This window comes from Caretta caretta, chromosome 4 (genome assembly GCF_965140235.1).
Source record: "Caretta caretta isolate rCarCar2 chromosome 4, rCarCar1.hap1, whole genome shotgun sequence".
Lineage (NCBI taxonomy): Eukaryota > Metazoa > Chordata > Testudines > Cheloniidae > Caretta > Caretta caretta.
In genome coordinates this window covers 54,838,003-54,856,129 of record NC_134209.1, presented here as the reverse complement: position 1 = coordinate 54,856,129, position 18,127 = coordinate 54,838,003, and the positions used below count along the sequence as shown (strand labels likewise).

General features: G+C 44.2%; 1 protein-coding gene across 2 annotated transcripts in view; it reads right to left on the bottom strand.

Annotated features, from left to right (window-relative positions):
• The window catches only part of LARP1B (La ribonucleoprotein 1B), a 103,402-nt gene that overhangs the window by 60,384 nt on the left and 24,891 nt on the right, over positions 1 to 18,127 (bottom strand). Inside the window, exons 3-4 of one of the 2 annotated variants that reach the window (XM_048847303.2) lie at positions 14,777 to 14,836; positions 3,691 to 3,859 (exon numbers count right to left, since the gene is read on the bottom strand). In XM_048847303.2, coding sequence (XP_048703260.2) covers positions 3,691 to 3,859; positions 14,777 to 14,836 — 229 coding nt within the window. The remainder of the gene's footprint in view (positions 1 to 3,690; positions 3,860 to 14,776; positions 14,837 to 18,127) is intronic. The other variant, XM_048847304.2, reaches the window with a different exon arrangement.

Below are 18,127 nucleotides of genomic sequence, written 5' to 3'. Positions count from 1 at the left end.
GAGTTTACTCTTCTTTGACAAGTCATGGGCACCAATGATACTGCCAAGAATGACCTTAAGTGGGACACTGCAGACTACGTGGCTCTGGGAAGAAGGATAAAGGAGTTTGAGGCGCAAGTTGTGTTCTCGTCCATCCTCCCTGTTGAAGGAAAAGGCCCAGGTCGGTACCGTCGAATTGTGGAGGTAAATGCGTGGTTACGCAGGTGGTGTCGGAGAGAGGGCTTTGGATTCCTTGACCATGGGATGTTGTGCTGGGAAGAAGGATTGCTAGGAAGAGATGGGATCCACCTAACTAACAGAGGCAAGAGTATCTTTGCAGGCAGTCTGCTAACCTAGTGAGGAGGGCTTTAAACTAGGTTCACCGGGGGACAGTGATCTAAGCCCTGAGGTAAGTGGGGAAGTGGGATACCGGGAGGAAACACAAGGAGGAAGGTGCGGGAGGGCGCTCCTGATTCATACTGAGAAAGCAGGGCAAATTGGCTAGTTATCTTAGGTGCATCTTGGGAAAGAAGTGCATCTTCTTTCCCAAGAAGCCTGGGAAACAAGCAGGAAGAAATGGAAGTCCTGGCACAGTCAAAGAACTACGATGTGATTGCAACAACAGAGACTTGGTGGGGTAGCTCACATGACTGGAACACTGTCATGGATGGGTATAAACTGTTCAGGAAGGATAGGCAGGAGAGGAAAGGTAGAGGAGTTGCATTGTATGTAAGAGAGTGGTATGATTGCTCAGAGCTCCAGTATGAAACTGGAGAAAAGCCTGTTGAGAGCCTTTGGGTTAAGTTTAGAAGCAAGAGCAACAAGATGTCATGGTGGGTGTGTGCTATAGACCAGTGCTACTCAAAGTGGTGGTCCGCGGACTGGTGCCGGTCCGCAAGCCATCAGCTGCCGGTCTGCGTGCATATTGGGAAAAAAAATTGCCGGTCCCCCACATCAGATAGCTTGAGAAGCACTGGTATAGACCACCAGACCAGGAGGATGAGGTAGACGAGGCTTTCTTCAGATAATTAACTGAAGTTTCCAGAACACAGGCCCTAGTTCTAATGGGGGACTTCAATCACCCTTGACATCTGCTGGGAGAGCAATGCAGCAGTGCACAGACAACCCAGGAAGTTTTTGGAGAGCGTTAGGGACAACTTCCTGGTGCAACTACTGGAGGAACCAATCAGGGGCCATTCTCCTCTTGACCTGCTGCTTACAAACAGGGAAGAATTGGTAGGGGAAGCAGAAGTAGGTGGTAATCTGGGCAGCAGTGACCATGAGTTGGTTGAGTTCAGGATCCTCACAAAAGGAAGAAAGGAGACTAGCAAAATATGGACCCTGGACTTCAGAAAAGCAGACTGACTCCCTTAGGGAACTGATGGGCAGGATCCCCTGGGAGGCGAATATGAGGGGGAAAGGAGTCCAGGAAAGCTGGCTATATTTTCAAGAAGCCTTATTGAGGGCGCAAGTACAAACCATCCCGATGTGCAGAAAGAATAGCAAATATGGCAGGAGGCAGCTTGGCTTAACAATCAAATCTTCAGTGAGCTTAAACACAAAAAGGAAGCTTACAAGAAGTGGAAACTTGGTCAGATGACTAGGGAGGCGTATAAAAATATTACTTGAACATGCAGGGGTGTAATCAGGAAGGACAAAACGCAACTGCAGTTGCAGCTGGCAAGGGATGTGAAGGGTAACAAGAAGGGTTTCTACAGGTATGTTAGCAACAAGAAAAAGGTCAGGGAAAGTGTGGGACCCTTAATGAATGGGGGAGGCAACCTAGTGACAGATGATGTGGAAAAAGCTGAAGTACTCAATGCTTTTTTTGTCTAGGTCTTCACAGACAAGGTCAGCACCCACACTGCTGTCCTGGGCAACACAGTATAGGGAGGAGGTGAGCAGCCCTCAGTGGTGAAAGAACAGGTTAAGGACTATTTAGAAAAGCTGGACATGCACAAGTCCATGGCTCCAGATCTAATGCATCCGAGGGTGCTGAGGGAATTGGCTGATGTGATTGCAGAGCCATTGGTCATTACCTTTGAAAACCCGTGGCGATCAGAGGAGTTCCCGGATGATTGGAAAAAGGCAAATATAGTGCCCATCTTTAAAAAAAGGGAAGAAGGAGAACCTGGGGAACTACAGACCAGTCAGCCTCACCTCAGTCCCTGGAAAAATCATGGAGCAGGTCCTCAAGGAAACCATTTTGAAGGACTTGAAGGAGAAGGAGGTGATCAGGAACAGTCAACATGGATTCACCAAGGACAAGTCATGCGTGACCAACCTGACTGCCTTCTCTGATGAGATAACTGGCTCTGTGGATATGGAGAAAGCAGTGGACGTGATATATCTTGACTTTAACATCGCTTTTGATACGGTCTCCCACAGTATTCTTGCCAGCAAGTTAAAAAAGTATGGCCTGGATGAATGGACTATAGGGTGGCTAGAAAGCTGGCTAGATAGTCGGGCTCAATGGGTAGTGATCAACGGCTCGATGTCTAGTCAGCAGCCGCTATCAAGTGGAGTGCCCCAGGGGTCAGTCCTGGGGCTGGTTTTGTTCATCATCTTTATTAATGATCTGGATGATGGGATAGATTGCACCCTCAGCAAGTTCTCAGATGACACTGAGCTGTGGGGAGGTAGATACGCTGGTGGGTAGGGATAGGATCCAGAGTGACCTAGACAAATTGGAGGATTGGGCCAAAAAAAAATCAAATGAGTTTCAACAACGACAAATGCAGAGTCCTGCACTTAGGAAGGAAGAATCCCATGCACCTCTACAGGCTGGGGACGACTGGCTAAGCAGCAGTTCTGCAGAAAAGGACCTGGGGATTACAGTGGATGAGAAGCTGGATATGAGTCAGCAGTGTGCCCTTGTTGCCAAATCACTAATGGCATATTGGGCTGCATTAGTAGGAGCATTGCCAGCAGATTGAGGAAAGTGATTATTCTCCTCTATTCGGCACTGGTGAGGCCATATCTGGAGTATTGTGTCCAGTTTTGGGCCCCCACTACAGAAAGGATATGGACAAATTGGAGAGAGTTCAGCAGAGAGCAATGAAAATAATCAGGGGATTGGGGCATATGACATATGAGGAGAGGCTGAGGAAACTGGGCTGGTTCAGTCTGCAGAAGAAGAGTGAGGGGGGATTTGGTAGCAGCCTTCAACTACCTGAAGGGGGGTTCCAAAAAGGATGGAGCTAGGCTGTTCTCAGTGGTGGCAGATGACAGAACAAGGACTAATGGTCTCAAGTTGCAGTGGGGGAGGTCTAGGTTGGATATTAGGAAACACTATTTCACTAGGAGGGTGGTGAAACACTGGAATGGGTTACCTAGAGAGGTGGTGGAATCTCCATCCTTAGGAGGTTTTTAAGGCCCAGCTTGACAAAGCCCTGGCTGGGATGATTTAGTTGGTGTTGGCCCTGCTTTGAGCAGGGGGTTGGACTAGATGACCTTCTGAGGTCTCTTCCAACCCTAATCTTCTATTTTATGACACCTCAAAAATGACAAGGGCAGGGGGGAAAGTAGTTTTAAAACTTTACACTGCAAATAACGTATCCAGTCTCATGCACATAGTGAAAGGTGAAAATAGAAAAGCATAAAGCATGTCAAGTCACTCACCTTCCTATCATCTGGAAGGTTTATTATCGAAAAATTTTAGTAATGCAATAAATCAGAATTGTTATAATTTTGCGTAGTGCCTAGGCCAACCTTTTTTCCTTTGATTGTTACACTGAGCCTCATCTTCACTGACATTTTCTCCAGGACCATCTGGCTTTGCTTGCAGATTCTCAATTTCAGTGGTAGCTCTCTTTTCAGTTTTCTCCTCCTTTTCTTTTTTAGTTAGTGGCTTTTTATTCTGATGATTTATGGTTTTGCACTGCAAGAGATATTGCTAAATATTTAACATGATTTTATGGATTCTGACTGCATAAAATACATTTAAAGCAAGTTTCTGTACTTATTAACATGACTTAAGATAAGTGGTTCTCAATCTTTGAGCATGATAAGCTCCAAAGTTATGAGTTGTGTAAATTATAAAAAATTATTATTATAAGGGAGTCCTCAGACTTATGATGCCTGACCTACATTGGATGCCACTTACAATGCTTTTCAATTGACTGCCCGCTTCACCCCTACGACGTTTGTTTCGCCCTTACAACAAAAGCTGGCAGGGAGAACAGAACACATCACATGTGAGCCTCAGCCAATCACGGATTTCACTGTTCAAGCTTTCTGATTGGCTGAGCCTCGGGCTGGGAGCCAATCAGAAACAAGCTACCCTGGCCGTGGAAGCCAATCAGACAAGCGACTGCAAGGGACCCCCTTCCAGCTTCATTCATTATAACGCAACCATGAAGTTATTTACAAGCAATTCCGTTAAAAGCAAGCCCAATTCTGCGTAGTATGGTGCCTGCATTCTGAGCAGCCACCTGTCTGCCCAGCCAGCCCAGCTGCTCCAGAGAAGACTCCAGGGAAACTTGCAGCCCAGACTTCAGAGAAGCCCCCAGCCAAGAGCCCTCCAAAAAGTTCTGGAAAGTCAAAGCATATGTGATTTTGTGTGTTTATTTGAATGCTGTTTACCAAGTAAATACACTGATGCTACATTAGTCATCTATAATTCATTTAGTTCAAAAATCTGGGTTATTGTGGTGAAAACAGTGCATCAAGCCTTGCTTCAGGAACAACCGCCCCTTTATACCATTGATTCCTATGGGAAAACTAGCTTCGACTTACAATGTTTCAACTTACAATGCAATTCTGAGGAACAAATTGTGTCGTAAGTCCGAGGACTCCCTGTATTATTAAACAGATTTTAAGTTTTCATTTTAAAAATGTTTTTAAGTCTTCCTGGTTACAAAAATTAACTTTAGAATGCAAACCGTTATAACAATTAGTTGTACTAAATATGTAACACTGCAGAAGGTACAATTATGGTATTTTCAACAACAATGTATAAATGATATCTTGTTAAAGTGAAATTATCTACATTATAGCAAAACATAAGAATGGGAAGTTACTTATCTTATTGTATTCAAAGTGTGTGGTCCCTATCTGTATTCCATTGTGGGTAAGAATGTGGACCACACGCCTGAGACCAGAGAATTCTTGCAAGCAGTGTCTGTTGGCCCATGCTTTCACCTCTGCTCTCCTCATGCTCCACTGTGAGGATATAAGGAGTGAAGTGGACCGACCACCTCCAGTTTCTTCTGTACTGTGAATCTTGTCATGATCCAAAGCAGAAGGAAAGGAAGGTGGGTAATGGAATACAGCTAGGGACTACACATCTCAAAGAATTCCACTTAAATAAGATAAGTAACTTCCCTTTCTTCAAATGCTGGTGCTTATGTGTATTCCACTGTAGGTGACTGAAACAGTAATCAAAGAAGGAGGGCGCAAGAATGCAGGCAATATAACTGCTTATATAAATGCTGTCCCAAAGGATGTGTCAACAGAGTGTCTTGGACCAAGGAATAATGTTTCCTGAATGGGTGGATACAACTCCACACAGCTACCCTGCAGCTATCAAGCTGAGACACCTCATGAAGTGATACTACAGAGGCTGCTTGTGCCGTTGTAGAGTGGGCCCTTACCCTGTGAGGTGAATGAATCTGTGCCAAGGATACAGTCATAGATCCACTTATATTCTTTGAAAGGATATAGCTTGTTCTCATATTTGTTCTGTTATGGCAACCAGCAGTCTAGATAATTTTCTGATCTGTTTCATTCTCTGTGGGTAAAATGCCAATACTCACCAAACATCAAGGGAATAGTCTTCTTGTCTGAGGCATGGGGCTTCAGGGGGGAAAAAAAAGCACAGATAAGTGAATTGACTGGTTTATGTGAAATTACAAAAAAGTTTCTTAGGAATGAATTTCAGGTGTAATTGTAGTGAGACTTGGTCCTTATGGACTATTATGTCTAGTACATCGGTCATTAGGGCCCCAAATTCACCTACTCTTCCGGCTGAAGTGATGGCAGTGAGGAACATGACCTCCTCTGACAGGCAAGACATGGAACACATGATTAGTGGTTCAAAGGGGGATTTAGAAGATCTCAGTGAAGGGTTGGTGACTTTACTGGTGCAAAGTTCCTGAACAGACCCTTCAAAAGAGTAGACTGTGTAAACGTCCATTGGCAGGAGACACGCTGATATGCAGCCAGATGAACCTGTAGCGAGCTAAGGGAAAGGCCCATTTCTCTTAAGAGTAGGAAGATATTCCTGCCATTTTGTACTAACTGCTGTCTCTGGAAATACATGGTTTTGCTGGGCCCGGATAGAGAAACATTTCCACTTGGGAGGAAACATTTTCTGATGGAGTCCTTTCTGCTATTTTTAAGAATAGTTTCCAAAGCTTCAGGGTCGGACCATTCTAGGCTTGATGCTCTCCAAATACCAAGCTATGAGAAGAAGAGCATCTGGGTTGGGATACCTGATGCTGCCATTCTCTTGGGTCAAGATGTCTGGGATGGGTCGGAATGCTGATAGGTTGTCAGGATGACATTTGTAGGAGACTTGACAACCAGAACGGTCTGGAGGTGATGAGGATGTCTCGTGCCCTGTCCAGTCAAATCTTACGAAGAACTGGAGGTAATAGAGGGATGACAAGGAAGAAATAGCTCAAGTGATCTGACTAAGGCAGTAGAAGACCATCGCCTCTGGCGTATTGTCTTTCAGCTCCCCTGGAGCAATATATGTTCCCGATTCCTGTATTCCTGTGGGCAAACAGATCCAAAGTGGGGGTTCTCCACTGATTGAAGATCCTGTTTACCACTGAATCATGTGGTTCACATTTCTGATGGGTGGCAAAATGTGGGCTGTTTGCCAGTGAATTTTGGGCTCCCGGGAGGTACACTGCCAATAGGATGCCATAAGCTGATCACTTCTATAAACAAGGGGGATGATCTCACCCCTCCATGCTTGTGACAGACAAACAAAACAGAACAAACAAACAAAGTCTGACATTATCAGGACATTCTGGGATTGTATGAGTGGTAGGAATGCTTTGCAAGGTTCTCATACAGGTCTCCATTCTACAAGTTGTGTGTGGATTCTGGCTTCCTTAGGCATCCAAGTGCCTTATGCTGTATGATTGTCCATGTGGGCTCCCTAGCCTATCAGGTAGACATCTGTAATTATCATCTTGTCAGATGTGCAGGACAGAAAGAGAACGCCACACACATATGTACAGGGTCCCTCCCCATTTCAGTGAGACCCTCAACTCAGTGGGGACGGTCACTAAGGTGTTCATGCTGTGCTTGCTCTGTTGTATATACTGTTCAGAGCCAAGCTTGTAGGCAATGGAGTTGGAGTCTGTCAAATGGCATCACATAAGTACATGATATCTGCTTCAGAAGAGTGAGGCATATCTGAACTAACGATCAAGGGCTTCGCGTAGCTAGATCTGAATGCCCCTGTAGTGAAATCGGTCCTTAGAAAGATCAGCCTTTGCCCTGATTGAATCCATGGTTGCTCCTATATATTCTATGCTCTGTGTTGCAGTCAGGGTAGACTTCATATTTATGCAGATTCCCAGGGATGCTAGAAGGTTGAATTGCAACGAGGTTGGCATTAAGACTTCCAGGCAAGAGCTGCCCATCAGAAGCAAACTGTGCAAGCATGGTGGAGTTGCCTCATCTGAGCTACCACTACTGAGAACACTTTTGTGAGGACTCTGGGAGGTGTGGCTAACCCAACAGGAAATACCATGAATTGATAGTGCTGGAGGCCTACCACAACCTGAGGAATCATCTGTGGAGTGAATAGCCAAATGAAAGCACATCTTTCACATCAAGAGCTGTGAGCCATGTGTCCTTTTCTGGGGATGGTATTATTGATGCCATTGTACTGTTGTGATAATTGGGTCTACAAATTTACCCTAATTGGGAGCTCAAGAGTTTAAAAAAAAGTGAATGCTCATAAGATGCCACAACAACCTACAAATGTTGATGTCAAAATTTATGAAAGGGAGACAAAGCCTGAATTAGTCCAAACAAAAAGGCCTACTGATGTAACACGAGGACTGTGTTAAGATCATGCTTGGTAAATACGAAAAATCTGTGAACCAAAATTGGCATGTCCGAAACCAGGCTTAACTAGTACATAAAATAATGACAGGATGGACTATTCCCCAACCTTTCTCTGTGTGGGTCCTTAAAGAGACTGAAATACTGGCTACTGGAGCCAGCTTTATCATTCTGACTGCCACTCCCACCATCTTGTGGGACGCTGGACCTTCTTCATCCCGATCCTGAAAGATGACCAGACTGGGCCAAAGGGAGGGAACCAGATGACATTGCAACCTTCACTGGCTCTGGCTGAATCTCAACCACCATGTGGGACAAAATAGGATTAGACTGTAACAGCAATAGCAGCAGCTGTAACCCATAACTAATTTCTCCTTTCCTCAAAAGGACAGTTATTTGATACCATTTTTGATACCATCTAAGTAACTGTCACACAAGCAGTTTTTCCCATGTAAAAAAAGTCTTCAGATAAAGGGAAAGGAAACAAGGGATGTTTTTAAAATGAAAGCCTTACTTATATTGCAAATATTTTTTCTTTTTCTTTTTCTTTATCCTTTTGTAAAAGGTTCAAAGGATTTTTAATGGTGTTTGTGCAATAGTACTAAGCAAGCTGAGAGCTCTGAACCTGAACCTTATTTAAACACTATTTAAATGTTGAGCAGTGGCTGGATTAACACCTTTAGCCCATATATTCCATCTAAATCAATATAATGGTACCCATATGGGATTTCAGTTTGCAAATAAAAATGTTGAGTTAATGCAGCTCGAGAATGAGTCTCCAGCCTCCTTTCTTCTTGGGAACTAGGAAATATTTCCCCAGTGTTGAGGGGATACCTGCTCTATTGCTCTCTACTGGAGAAGAGATTCAAATTCTTGGAGGATCCCCTCATGAGAGAAGTCCTTGAAAAGGGATGAGGAAGAAAGTTTTGGAGGTGGGGAGAGAAACAATGGTATAGCTAGAATGGGTGATATCTAGCACCTACTTGTCTGTTATCAACCTCCAATTGTGGGACAAGTTCTCTAAACATTGCCCAAAGTGTATCTTGGTGCTGGGTGAAGATGGCATCAATATTGGTTCGCAACCCTCGATGGTCTTGTCAAAAATATCTCTTGGTTGGGTAGCTGCAGTTGAAGTGGAAGATGCAGCATTGTGACAGTCTGTACCCTTATGTTCACCTCTTCTGCGAGGTTATGATAAGTTTTGTACAGAGCATGCTTTGTGAGGTATCATTTGAAAACTCATAATTTGCTGCTCATTATTGCCCTGATAAAATGTGTGGCAACATAGTATGTAAAGTTATAAGACTCTACTGTATGATATTACTAAGACATGTTCCAAGGCTGGGAGAGCAGTCACAAACCAGTTCCCCAGAGACAAAAGGCTAGACGATGCCTCAGCCAGCTGTCAGCAAAATCAAATGACCCATCACCTGGTTAAAGTGACCATTCTTTTGGCAAGAAAGAGGACGTGGGTAAAAAAATCTACATATTAACAAAGAAACAGCTGGGGGGTTCCTGTTTACACAGACCTTTCATCTCCTGAACCTCAAAAGGAACCTTTGATTCTCAAAGAAGAGAAAGCTGTAAGAAGGGGGAGCAGATGCCCCAAATTATTCCTCCCTTTCTCTCTACCCACAGCATGCACAACACCTGAAGAACAAAGGAAACAGCTTTGGACTGGGGGAGGGATCTTGGCTGAAAGAAATTCAGCCAGTAAGACTGCTGAAACACATGGTGAGAAAGACCTTTGCTTTGAATTCATTTAGCTTGTTAAGTTAGGTGTTAGTTGCAATTTACTTTTATTTTCTTGTAACCAATTCTGACTTTATGCCTCTTTATTTCTAGTCACAATCTAGTCTTTTGTAGTTAATTTGTTTTCTTGTTTTATTTAGACCCAGTTTATTTTGGACTGACGTGTTTGGGAACCTCCATTTGGGATAATGGTATTTGTGCATATTATTTTCCACCAATAAAATGATGGACTTTATACATGCGGACATTGTACAAAATGTACGTTTCTGATGGGAAGTCTGGGACTGGGAATTTGCTGGTGTAATTAAAGAGTGGTTGGCTATCGCCCTCATACTATAACTGGGAGTAACTTACAGGCTGGAGGCTGTGTGAGAGCAGACCAGGACTGACAGCTCTCAGTGAAGCAGTGTAAAAGAAACCCCACGTTGGAGAACTGAGGGGACTCAGCTATTCATCCATCCAGACTGTACCCTGCACAGTATCACAAGAGTATGTTGGCCTTGGCATTTTTCTGCCATTTCTGAGGTGGCTCATAAAACTGCTGGTGATAGAAGGGTTGTGGTAAGGGGTTCAGTTTATAGGGGTTTTTATAGTATTTTCTCTTTGGGTCTGATGTTTATATACCCAGAGAGCAGAAGGTTGCCCTGGAGTCCTTCAATGACTGCAAAGAGTGGTCTGTCTTCTCATTGAAAATATTAGCCTAATTAAATATTAAGTCCTCAGCAGTGTTTTGGACCTCCTTGGAAAACCCTGAAGAGGGCATCCACAACTCCCATCACAGCACAATGGTGGTTGCCACAGACCTTAGCTGCACCAAGCACAATTTGCAATGAAGTTCTAGCCATCTGTTTGCACTTCTCAATAAGGGCTTGAAATTGAACCCTGTCCCCCTGATATAACTTGTCCCTAAAGTTCAGGAACTTAGAAAAATTCAGAAAATCATATCTGGCAAGAAGAACCTGATAGTTTGAGATTCTAAACTATAGATGTAAACATCTTCCTCCCCCTATGGTCTAGATGCACAGCCTACTTATCTGTAGGGGTGTCTGCTGGATGTTGTGTGGATCCTTTTTTTTTGGCCATATAGAGCACCAAGGAGTTTGAGGTAGGATGGGTAAACAAGAACTCCACTCTCTTAGCTAGAACAAAATACACCTTTTCTGCCTGCTTTGGCCTAGGGGCACAGGTAGTCAGCATGTGCAACACAGCCCTTGCTGGTTCTAGTATGGCTTCATTTACTGGGAATGCAGGATATCTAAAAGCTTATCTTGAGAGTCCTGAACCTCGTTTAAGGAGATGTAGAGCTTTTCCATGACTCTAACAGCTCTTGAAATTGTTTATGATAGTCTGGGGGAAGACTGAGGCTGGAGCAACCACCTCACTGGGTGATGAGGACCTACCCCTATTGGTACCAGCCATGCCAATGGATCTGACTCATCTTCCTCTTCTTCCATGGCCTCAGAGGGAGGTTTTGGTTGACCCTTTGGAGAAGAGGGGTGGTAAGGCTCCTTACTGGATCACATGGATTCCAACTACCACACATAAAGGTACCATGGGACCCAATAAGGCCAGTATGAGGAGTCAGAAGTAGGTCACAGTGATCTGAGGCATTTAGTACCACCCATCTTCAGGGACAGGAGGGTGCCTGTTTCTGTGGCCAAGATTGGAGCCAGGAGATTCTCAATGTCCTGCCTGGACTTATCCCTCTAGGTGGAAGTGAAGCTGAATCTCCTGACCATGGAAAAGTTGGATATGGTTCCACTGGCAGTACTGTTGATCACCCAGAGGGGAAACCATGGCTAGTGGACAGGACGGCAGATAGACTTCTTCCAGAATTCCCAATTCCTGCTGCTGTTAGATCTCCCTGGGGAGGATCAGACTTGATAACAAGGGAAATGCTGGGTCCAGGAGGAGGAAGTCCCCCTCCCCTCTCCTTTGGAGGTTATGTCTTATCACTCCATACCTTCAGAGTAGGTGTAGATGGCTGTTCCTCACAGGACCATGACAGTACCATCAGTGAATGAGTCTCCAAGCCAGTTGTTTTCAAAAGTACTGGTGATTCCTGGTATGTCATGTTAGTAGGTACTGCAGTCAGTATCGCAGTCAATGTGGAGGTTGGTACTGAAGGAGCATTGCTCCGATGTAGCTTAGGAGGGATGGGCACTCTTACTCCATATGACTTGGGCCTGAAGACTCACCTAACTTGGACAGAGTCAAAAAGAGGCATCCCTCCTCTTAGAAGGTCAAGGAGGGCATCTGCGCGCGCGTGTGTGTGTGTAAGAATGTGCCTTACTCTCATGATAGGGCCCAGGTGAAGGGTCCTTCCTTCTACTCCTATCTGCTCAGGACTCCAACATAATACTAGGTGGCATGCTTCTTGATGACTCTGGCCAGTGTATGGGGGTGGAACCCCCTGGCCTAGGTCTCGCTGGGGCCTCTTTATATGCTCAATAAGGTGCTTCCAAAGCTGGAGTTCTCACACCTGCTGTGTTCAGCTGGGAAAAGAGCAGCAGATACTGCACTTAGATACTTGAGATATGAGCTTCTCTGAGGCAGTAGAGGCAGCACTGGCAGTTGTTGCTCTCCAAAAAGGAGTGGGGCCAAGAGAAAGTTTTTGAAGACCAGTATCCTGGGCATAATCTAAGTTCCACTGTGCGGGTTCCTTGGGATGGGGATTCCAACACTAACTAGGGAACTATTAAAAAAAAAAAAATAAAACCTAAGAAAACATTTACAGGAGACGAGAAAGGATCAGTTCCGAACTGTAGGATTCTGACTCAGGCTATGCAGCGGTAGGAAGGAATTGGAGAGGCAGTTCGTTCTCCCCCACCTCTTATACCATCAGTGTGGCGCTTGAGAGCAGGGGTGCAGGTGCAGACCTTCGGACACTGCTTGCAAAAATTCCCTCTTCTTAGTTGTATTCACAGTGAAATACACAGAGACCAGCACTCAGAGATTAAAGTTTACTTACCTGTAACTAGAGTTCAAGTAGGCTGTCTTTATAGAGCCTCACTTAGAGGACACAAATTTGCAACTCTACGGTGCAAAGCTGCTGCTGAGCACATCTTATGACACAGTTAAGTTCATCATCTTTGTCTCCTTGTCAAAGGATGTAGCAAGTGGCTCTCTTCATATCCTTGACCTCTCAAGTGACTGCTGAGAATGCCATGGTGTTTCATGAGTATATAAATACTCAAAATCCAACTAAGGAGCCTGATAAAATCTATCCACCAACTTGTATATAGGTGGCATGAGTAACAAGGGTGGTATGCACCTCTTAGAACTGTTGTTTCAGGCTCTCTGCAGACCCACATGGGTCATTGGTTTACATCTTGTTCAGGTTTTCTCTGCAGCCATAAGGGCCAATAACAATTCTTAAAAAAAATGGAAGTTGAGATCCTGAAGCACAAGAAGTGAATTCTGTGGCAGACACTCAGAATACACATTATATGTTTCCATTGTTTTTAATGGAATCTGAGAGAACACCCAGATTAGTGGTGCTGCTTCATCTTACACTCCTCATATGCCCTGGTATCACAGACCCAAATCCTAGAGTAGTTTCTTTAATATTTTCATAATTTTCAATGTTGATGTCATCAGTGTAGTCATTGGTGTCAATGAACTTGCCTGGATCTGGCCCCAAAAAGAACATTGACAGTAGAGGATGACAGTTCCATGCAAAATGCCTTCATTTGACTCAGCTTCCCAGCACAATTGAAGAGCAAAGGTTGAACAGATTTTGGTCTGTGAATATCCCTAAGAGACACCCCTAAGGTGGTTCTTTGGCTCATATCAGGCATTGTACCATCATAGCAAGCCCGAACTGTATCACTTTAACCTCAAAACCCTTGGATCGGTTCTAGCATCTAGAAAATCATGATGGGGCAGGGGAAAGATAGAGAAATGGCCAGAATGGAGCCAAAGACTGAAACAGCACTTGTTGAAGTCACAAAAACTAGTATGAAGCTTATCTAAATCCAACAATATATTAATGACGAAGAACAGTCATTGGGCCAGGGAAAGAGAGAATGACTCCACAGCCTGCTGGCTAGGGCACTCGCCTAGGATGTTCAAGTGCCTGCTCCATGACTGACTATTTATAAAGTGGAACAGCTTCAACAGAAGAGACTGACCGATGTCTGTCCCAGAATACCCTCTTGCCCAGCAGTTAGGGCATTTTCCTGCAATATGGAAGATCCAAATTCAAATCCCTTCTCCGCATCAAGCAGACTCGGGGATTGAAGCTGTCTCATCCACATCCAAGGTAAGTGCTCTAGCCATTCAGCCACCCAAAGTAACTTGTTTCAGGCCAAAGAAAATGTTTTGAATAACCCAAAACAGATCTTTTCAATTCACCGAAAGTTGTCACAGTATTTGGATTTGGTTTGAGCTGAACCAAAGTTGTTTTTTCTTTTGTACTGCCTGTGGACTGAAATATCAGTTATTAGCCCAGCTCAACAAATCTGGTTACAGGCAGAGTAAGAATCTGAATGTAACAGAAGTTAACCAGGGATTCAATGATCACTCCTGAAGCAGGATGGAGTCACGGCCATGGCTGCTTACAGAACCTTGCACTAAGCATTTAGATCCATGAGAAAGCATGTACACAGCCCCAAGGGTTATAGTGTTGCAAAGGATTCATACTCCATGCATACACATCCCAAAAAAGAAGATCCATGCTGACACTTCTTAAAGGGGAATTAAGATGTAAAACTATAGGGTAAATACTGTACACTTCCATGTATAGGAGGGTCCTGAAGTCAGCAGAACTGGTGTTGTTCCACCTCTGTGGGATGGGGAGGGAATAGGCAATGTCACCTGAACCATAAAGAGCTCTACTCAGTGAACTGTGACTCATACCGCAAAATCCTTTTCAGTGTTTCTGCTGAAACCCTAAAATGCCTAATCAGATTCACCACATGAGCTTGAAACAGAGGGGTCCACAAACTTTGTAGGCTTATAAAGAATATAATTCAGATTTATATATAAAAGTATATAAACAACATCGTATACTCACTTCATTGTTTGCTATTTCACTTGGTGTCGGCCAATTTGTGATATCATTGAAGTCACTAGCCTGTAAAGTTACAAAATATACGTTTTATATGTTTACCAGAACAGCATTTCAGAATGAGTGGATGAGTCTGGCACACTTAACAGTCAGAGATGGACTATGTTTCATAGCAGTAATCAGAATAAATCACTTCTCATTTGACATGTGAGAACTGTAAGGGAAATCAGGTACAACATTACTTTAACCAACAAGAAAACAGTGTGCAATCCAGTCAGCTACTCAGAATGGTTGCCTCCAATGCAAAGTTCTACACAACAGTAAACTAAGATTTAAAATAAAATTATGTTAAAAAGGGGATCCTAATGACAAACTTCTCCAACTTGTTGTTACCGTAATTGTCAGCCTAACTCCTTGATGGACAGAGTTCTATTTAATGGATATGGCCATAAAAAGCACTCTCAGCAACTAATTGAGAAGTGGAAGGTTGGACATATGACCAAGGAAGAGTATAAAAATATTGCTCGGGCATGTAGGAATGATATCAGGAGAGCCAAATCGCACCTGGAGCTGCAGCTAGCCAGAGATGTTAAGAGTAACAAGAAGGGTTTCTTCAGGTATGTTGGCAACAAGAAGAAAGCCAAGGAAAGTGTGGGCCCCTTACTGAATGAGGGAGGCAACCTAGTGACAGAGGATGTGGAAAAAGCTAGTGTACTCAATGCTTTTTTTGCCTCTGTTTTCACTAACAAGGTCAGCTCCCAGACTGCTGCGCTGGGCATCACAAAATGGGGAAGAGACGGCCAGCCCTCTGTGGAGATAGAGGTGGTTAGGGACTATTTAGAAAAGCTGGACGTGCACAAGTCCATGGGGCCGGACAAGTTGCATCCGAGAGTGCTGAAGGAATTGGCGGCTGTGATTGCAGAGCCATTGGCCATTAACTTTGAAAACTCGTGGCGAACCGGGGAAGTCCCGGATGACTGGAAAAAGGCTAATGTAGTGCCAATCTTTAAAAAAGGGAAGAAGGAGGATCCTGGGAACTACAGGCCAGTCAGCCTCACCTCAGTCCCTGGAAAAATCATGGAGCAGGTCCTCAAAGAATCAATCCTGAAGCACTTGCATGAGAGGAAAGTGATCAGGAACAGCCAGCATGGATTCACCAAGAGAAGGTCATGCCTGACTAATCTAATCGCCTTTTATGATGAGATTACTGGTTCTGTGGATGAAGGGAAAGCAGTGGATGTATTGTTTCTTGACTTTAGCAAAGCTTTTGACACGGTCTCCCACAGTATTCTTGTCAGCAAGTTAAGGAAGTATGGGCTGGATGAATGCACTATAAGGTGGGTAGAAAGCTGGCTAGATTGTCGGGCTCAACGGGTAGTGATCAATGGCTCCATGTCTAGTTGGCAGCCGGTATCAAGTGGAGTGCCCCAAGGGTCGGTCCTGGGGCCGGTTTTGTTCAATATCTTCATAAATGATCTGGAGGATGGTGTGGATTGCACTCAGCAAATTTGCGGATGATACTAAACTGGGAGGAGTGGTAGATACGCTGGAGGGGAGGGATAGGATACAGAAGGACCTAGACAAATTGGAGGATTGGGCCAAAAGAAATCTGATGAGGTTCAATAAGGATAAGTGCAGGGTCCTGCACTTAGGACGGAAGAACCCAATGCACAGCTACAGACTAGGGACCGAATGGCTAGGCAGCAGTTCTGCGGAAAAGGACCTAGGGGTGACAGTGGACGAGAAGCTGGATATGAGTCAGCAGTGTGCCCTTGTTGCCAAGAAGGCCAATGGCATTTTGGGATGTATAAGTAGGGGCATAGCGAGCAGATCGAGGGACGTGATCGTTCCCCTCTATTTGACATTGGTGAGGCCTCATCTGGAGTACTGTGTCCAGTTTTGGGCCCCACACTACAAGAAGGATGTGGATAAATTGGAGAGAGTCCAGCGAAGGGCAACAAAAATGATTAGGGGTCTGGAACACATGACTTATGAGGAGAGGCTGAGGGAGCTGGGATTGTTTAGCCTGCAGAAGAGAAGAATGAGGGGGGATTTGATAGCTGCTTTCAACTACCTGAAAGGGGGTTCCAAAGAGGATGGCTCTAGACTGTTCTCAATGGTAGCAGATGACAGAACGAGGAGTAATGGTCTCAAGTTGCAGTGGGGGAGGTTTAGATTGGATATTAGGAAAAACTTTTTCACTAAGAGGGTGGTGAAACACTGGAATGCGTTACCTAGGGAGGTGGTAGAATCTCCTTCCTTAGAGCTTTTTAAGGTCAGGCTTGACAAAGCCCTGGCTGGGATGATTTAACTGGGAATTGGTCCTGCTTCGAGCAGGGGGTTGGACTAGATGACCTTCTGGGGTCCCTTCCAACCCTGATATTCTATGATTCTATGAATTAAAAACCCTGTATGTCACAGTTAAAATATACTACTGGACAGGTGTATTTCATTTGGATACAAATCTTTTAGATGAAAGCAACCAGGCTGCTAAATGTAATATAAACTCTTTTCCCCATCTTTAAATCTCTAATAATCTCCCCTCTGCCCACAGATCTCTTAGCAGCTACGTTAACAGTCCTAAGAAAAAATTATGTTAAAAAAAGGTTACTCACCTCAAAACTATTTGTCTTTGAATCGTGTTGCATATGTTCATTTCACTATAGGTGTGATATGCACTTTGTGAACTGGTGCTGGAGAGTTTTCCCATGCTGCAACTGTAGGCCTGCCATGCATGCTCCCTGGTTTCCCTCATGTTCTGAGCAGAGAATATGAAGGATGGAGCCTTCTTACCAGAATGTTAGCTGAGGACTCCAATGCACTGGGGAAAGATGGTGGGTCTTGGAATGGACATATGCAACATCTCCAAAAAAAAAAAAACAACAGCTACAAAAAGATATGTAACCATTTTGTCTTTTGAATGACTGTATATGTCCATTCCACTGCAGATGCCCAGCAAGCGGTTTTCAGTGAAGGTGGGGCTATGAGTCTCATCTGAAGACAAAATATAGGACTGTTTTTCCCACATTCTCATCTTCCCTGGATGGCACAGTAATTGCATAATCTAGCAAATATGTTAACAGAGGACCACATTGCTGCTGTACAAATGTTGACGATAGGGGTGTTTCCCATAAATGTAGTAGAGGACAAATGCACCCTACATACAATGTGCTGACTTTTCAGGAGGTGTTCTACCTTTAACAGAATAGCATACAGCAATGCAGTTGGTAATCCATCTCAAGAGCCATTGTGTCATAACAGGATGACCTCTGAACCATTCTACAGAGGACCCAAAGCATTGTGAAGAAACCAAAAGGGCTTTGTTCTATACAGATAAAAGGGTAGGGGGCTTGGGAG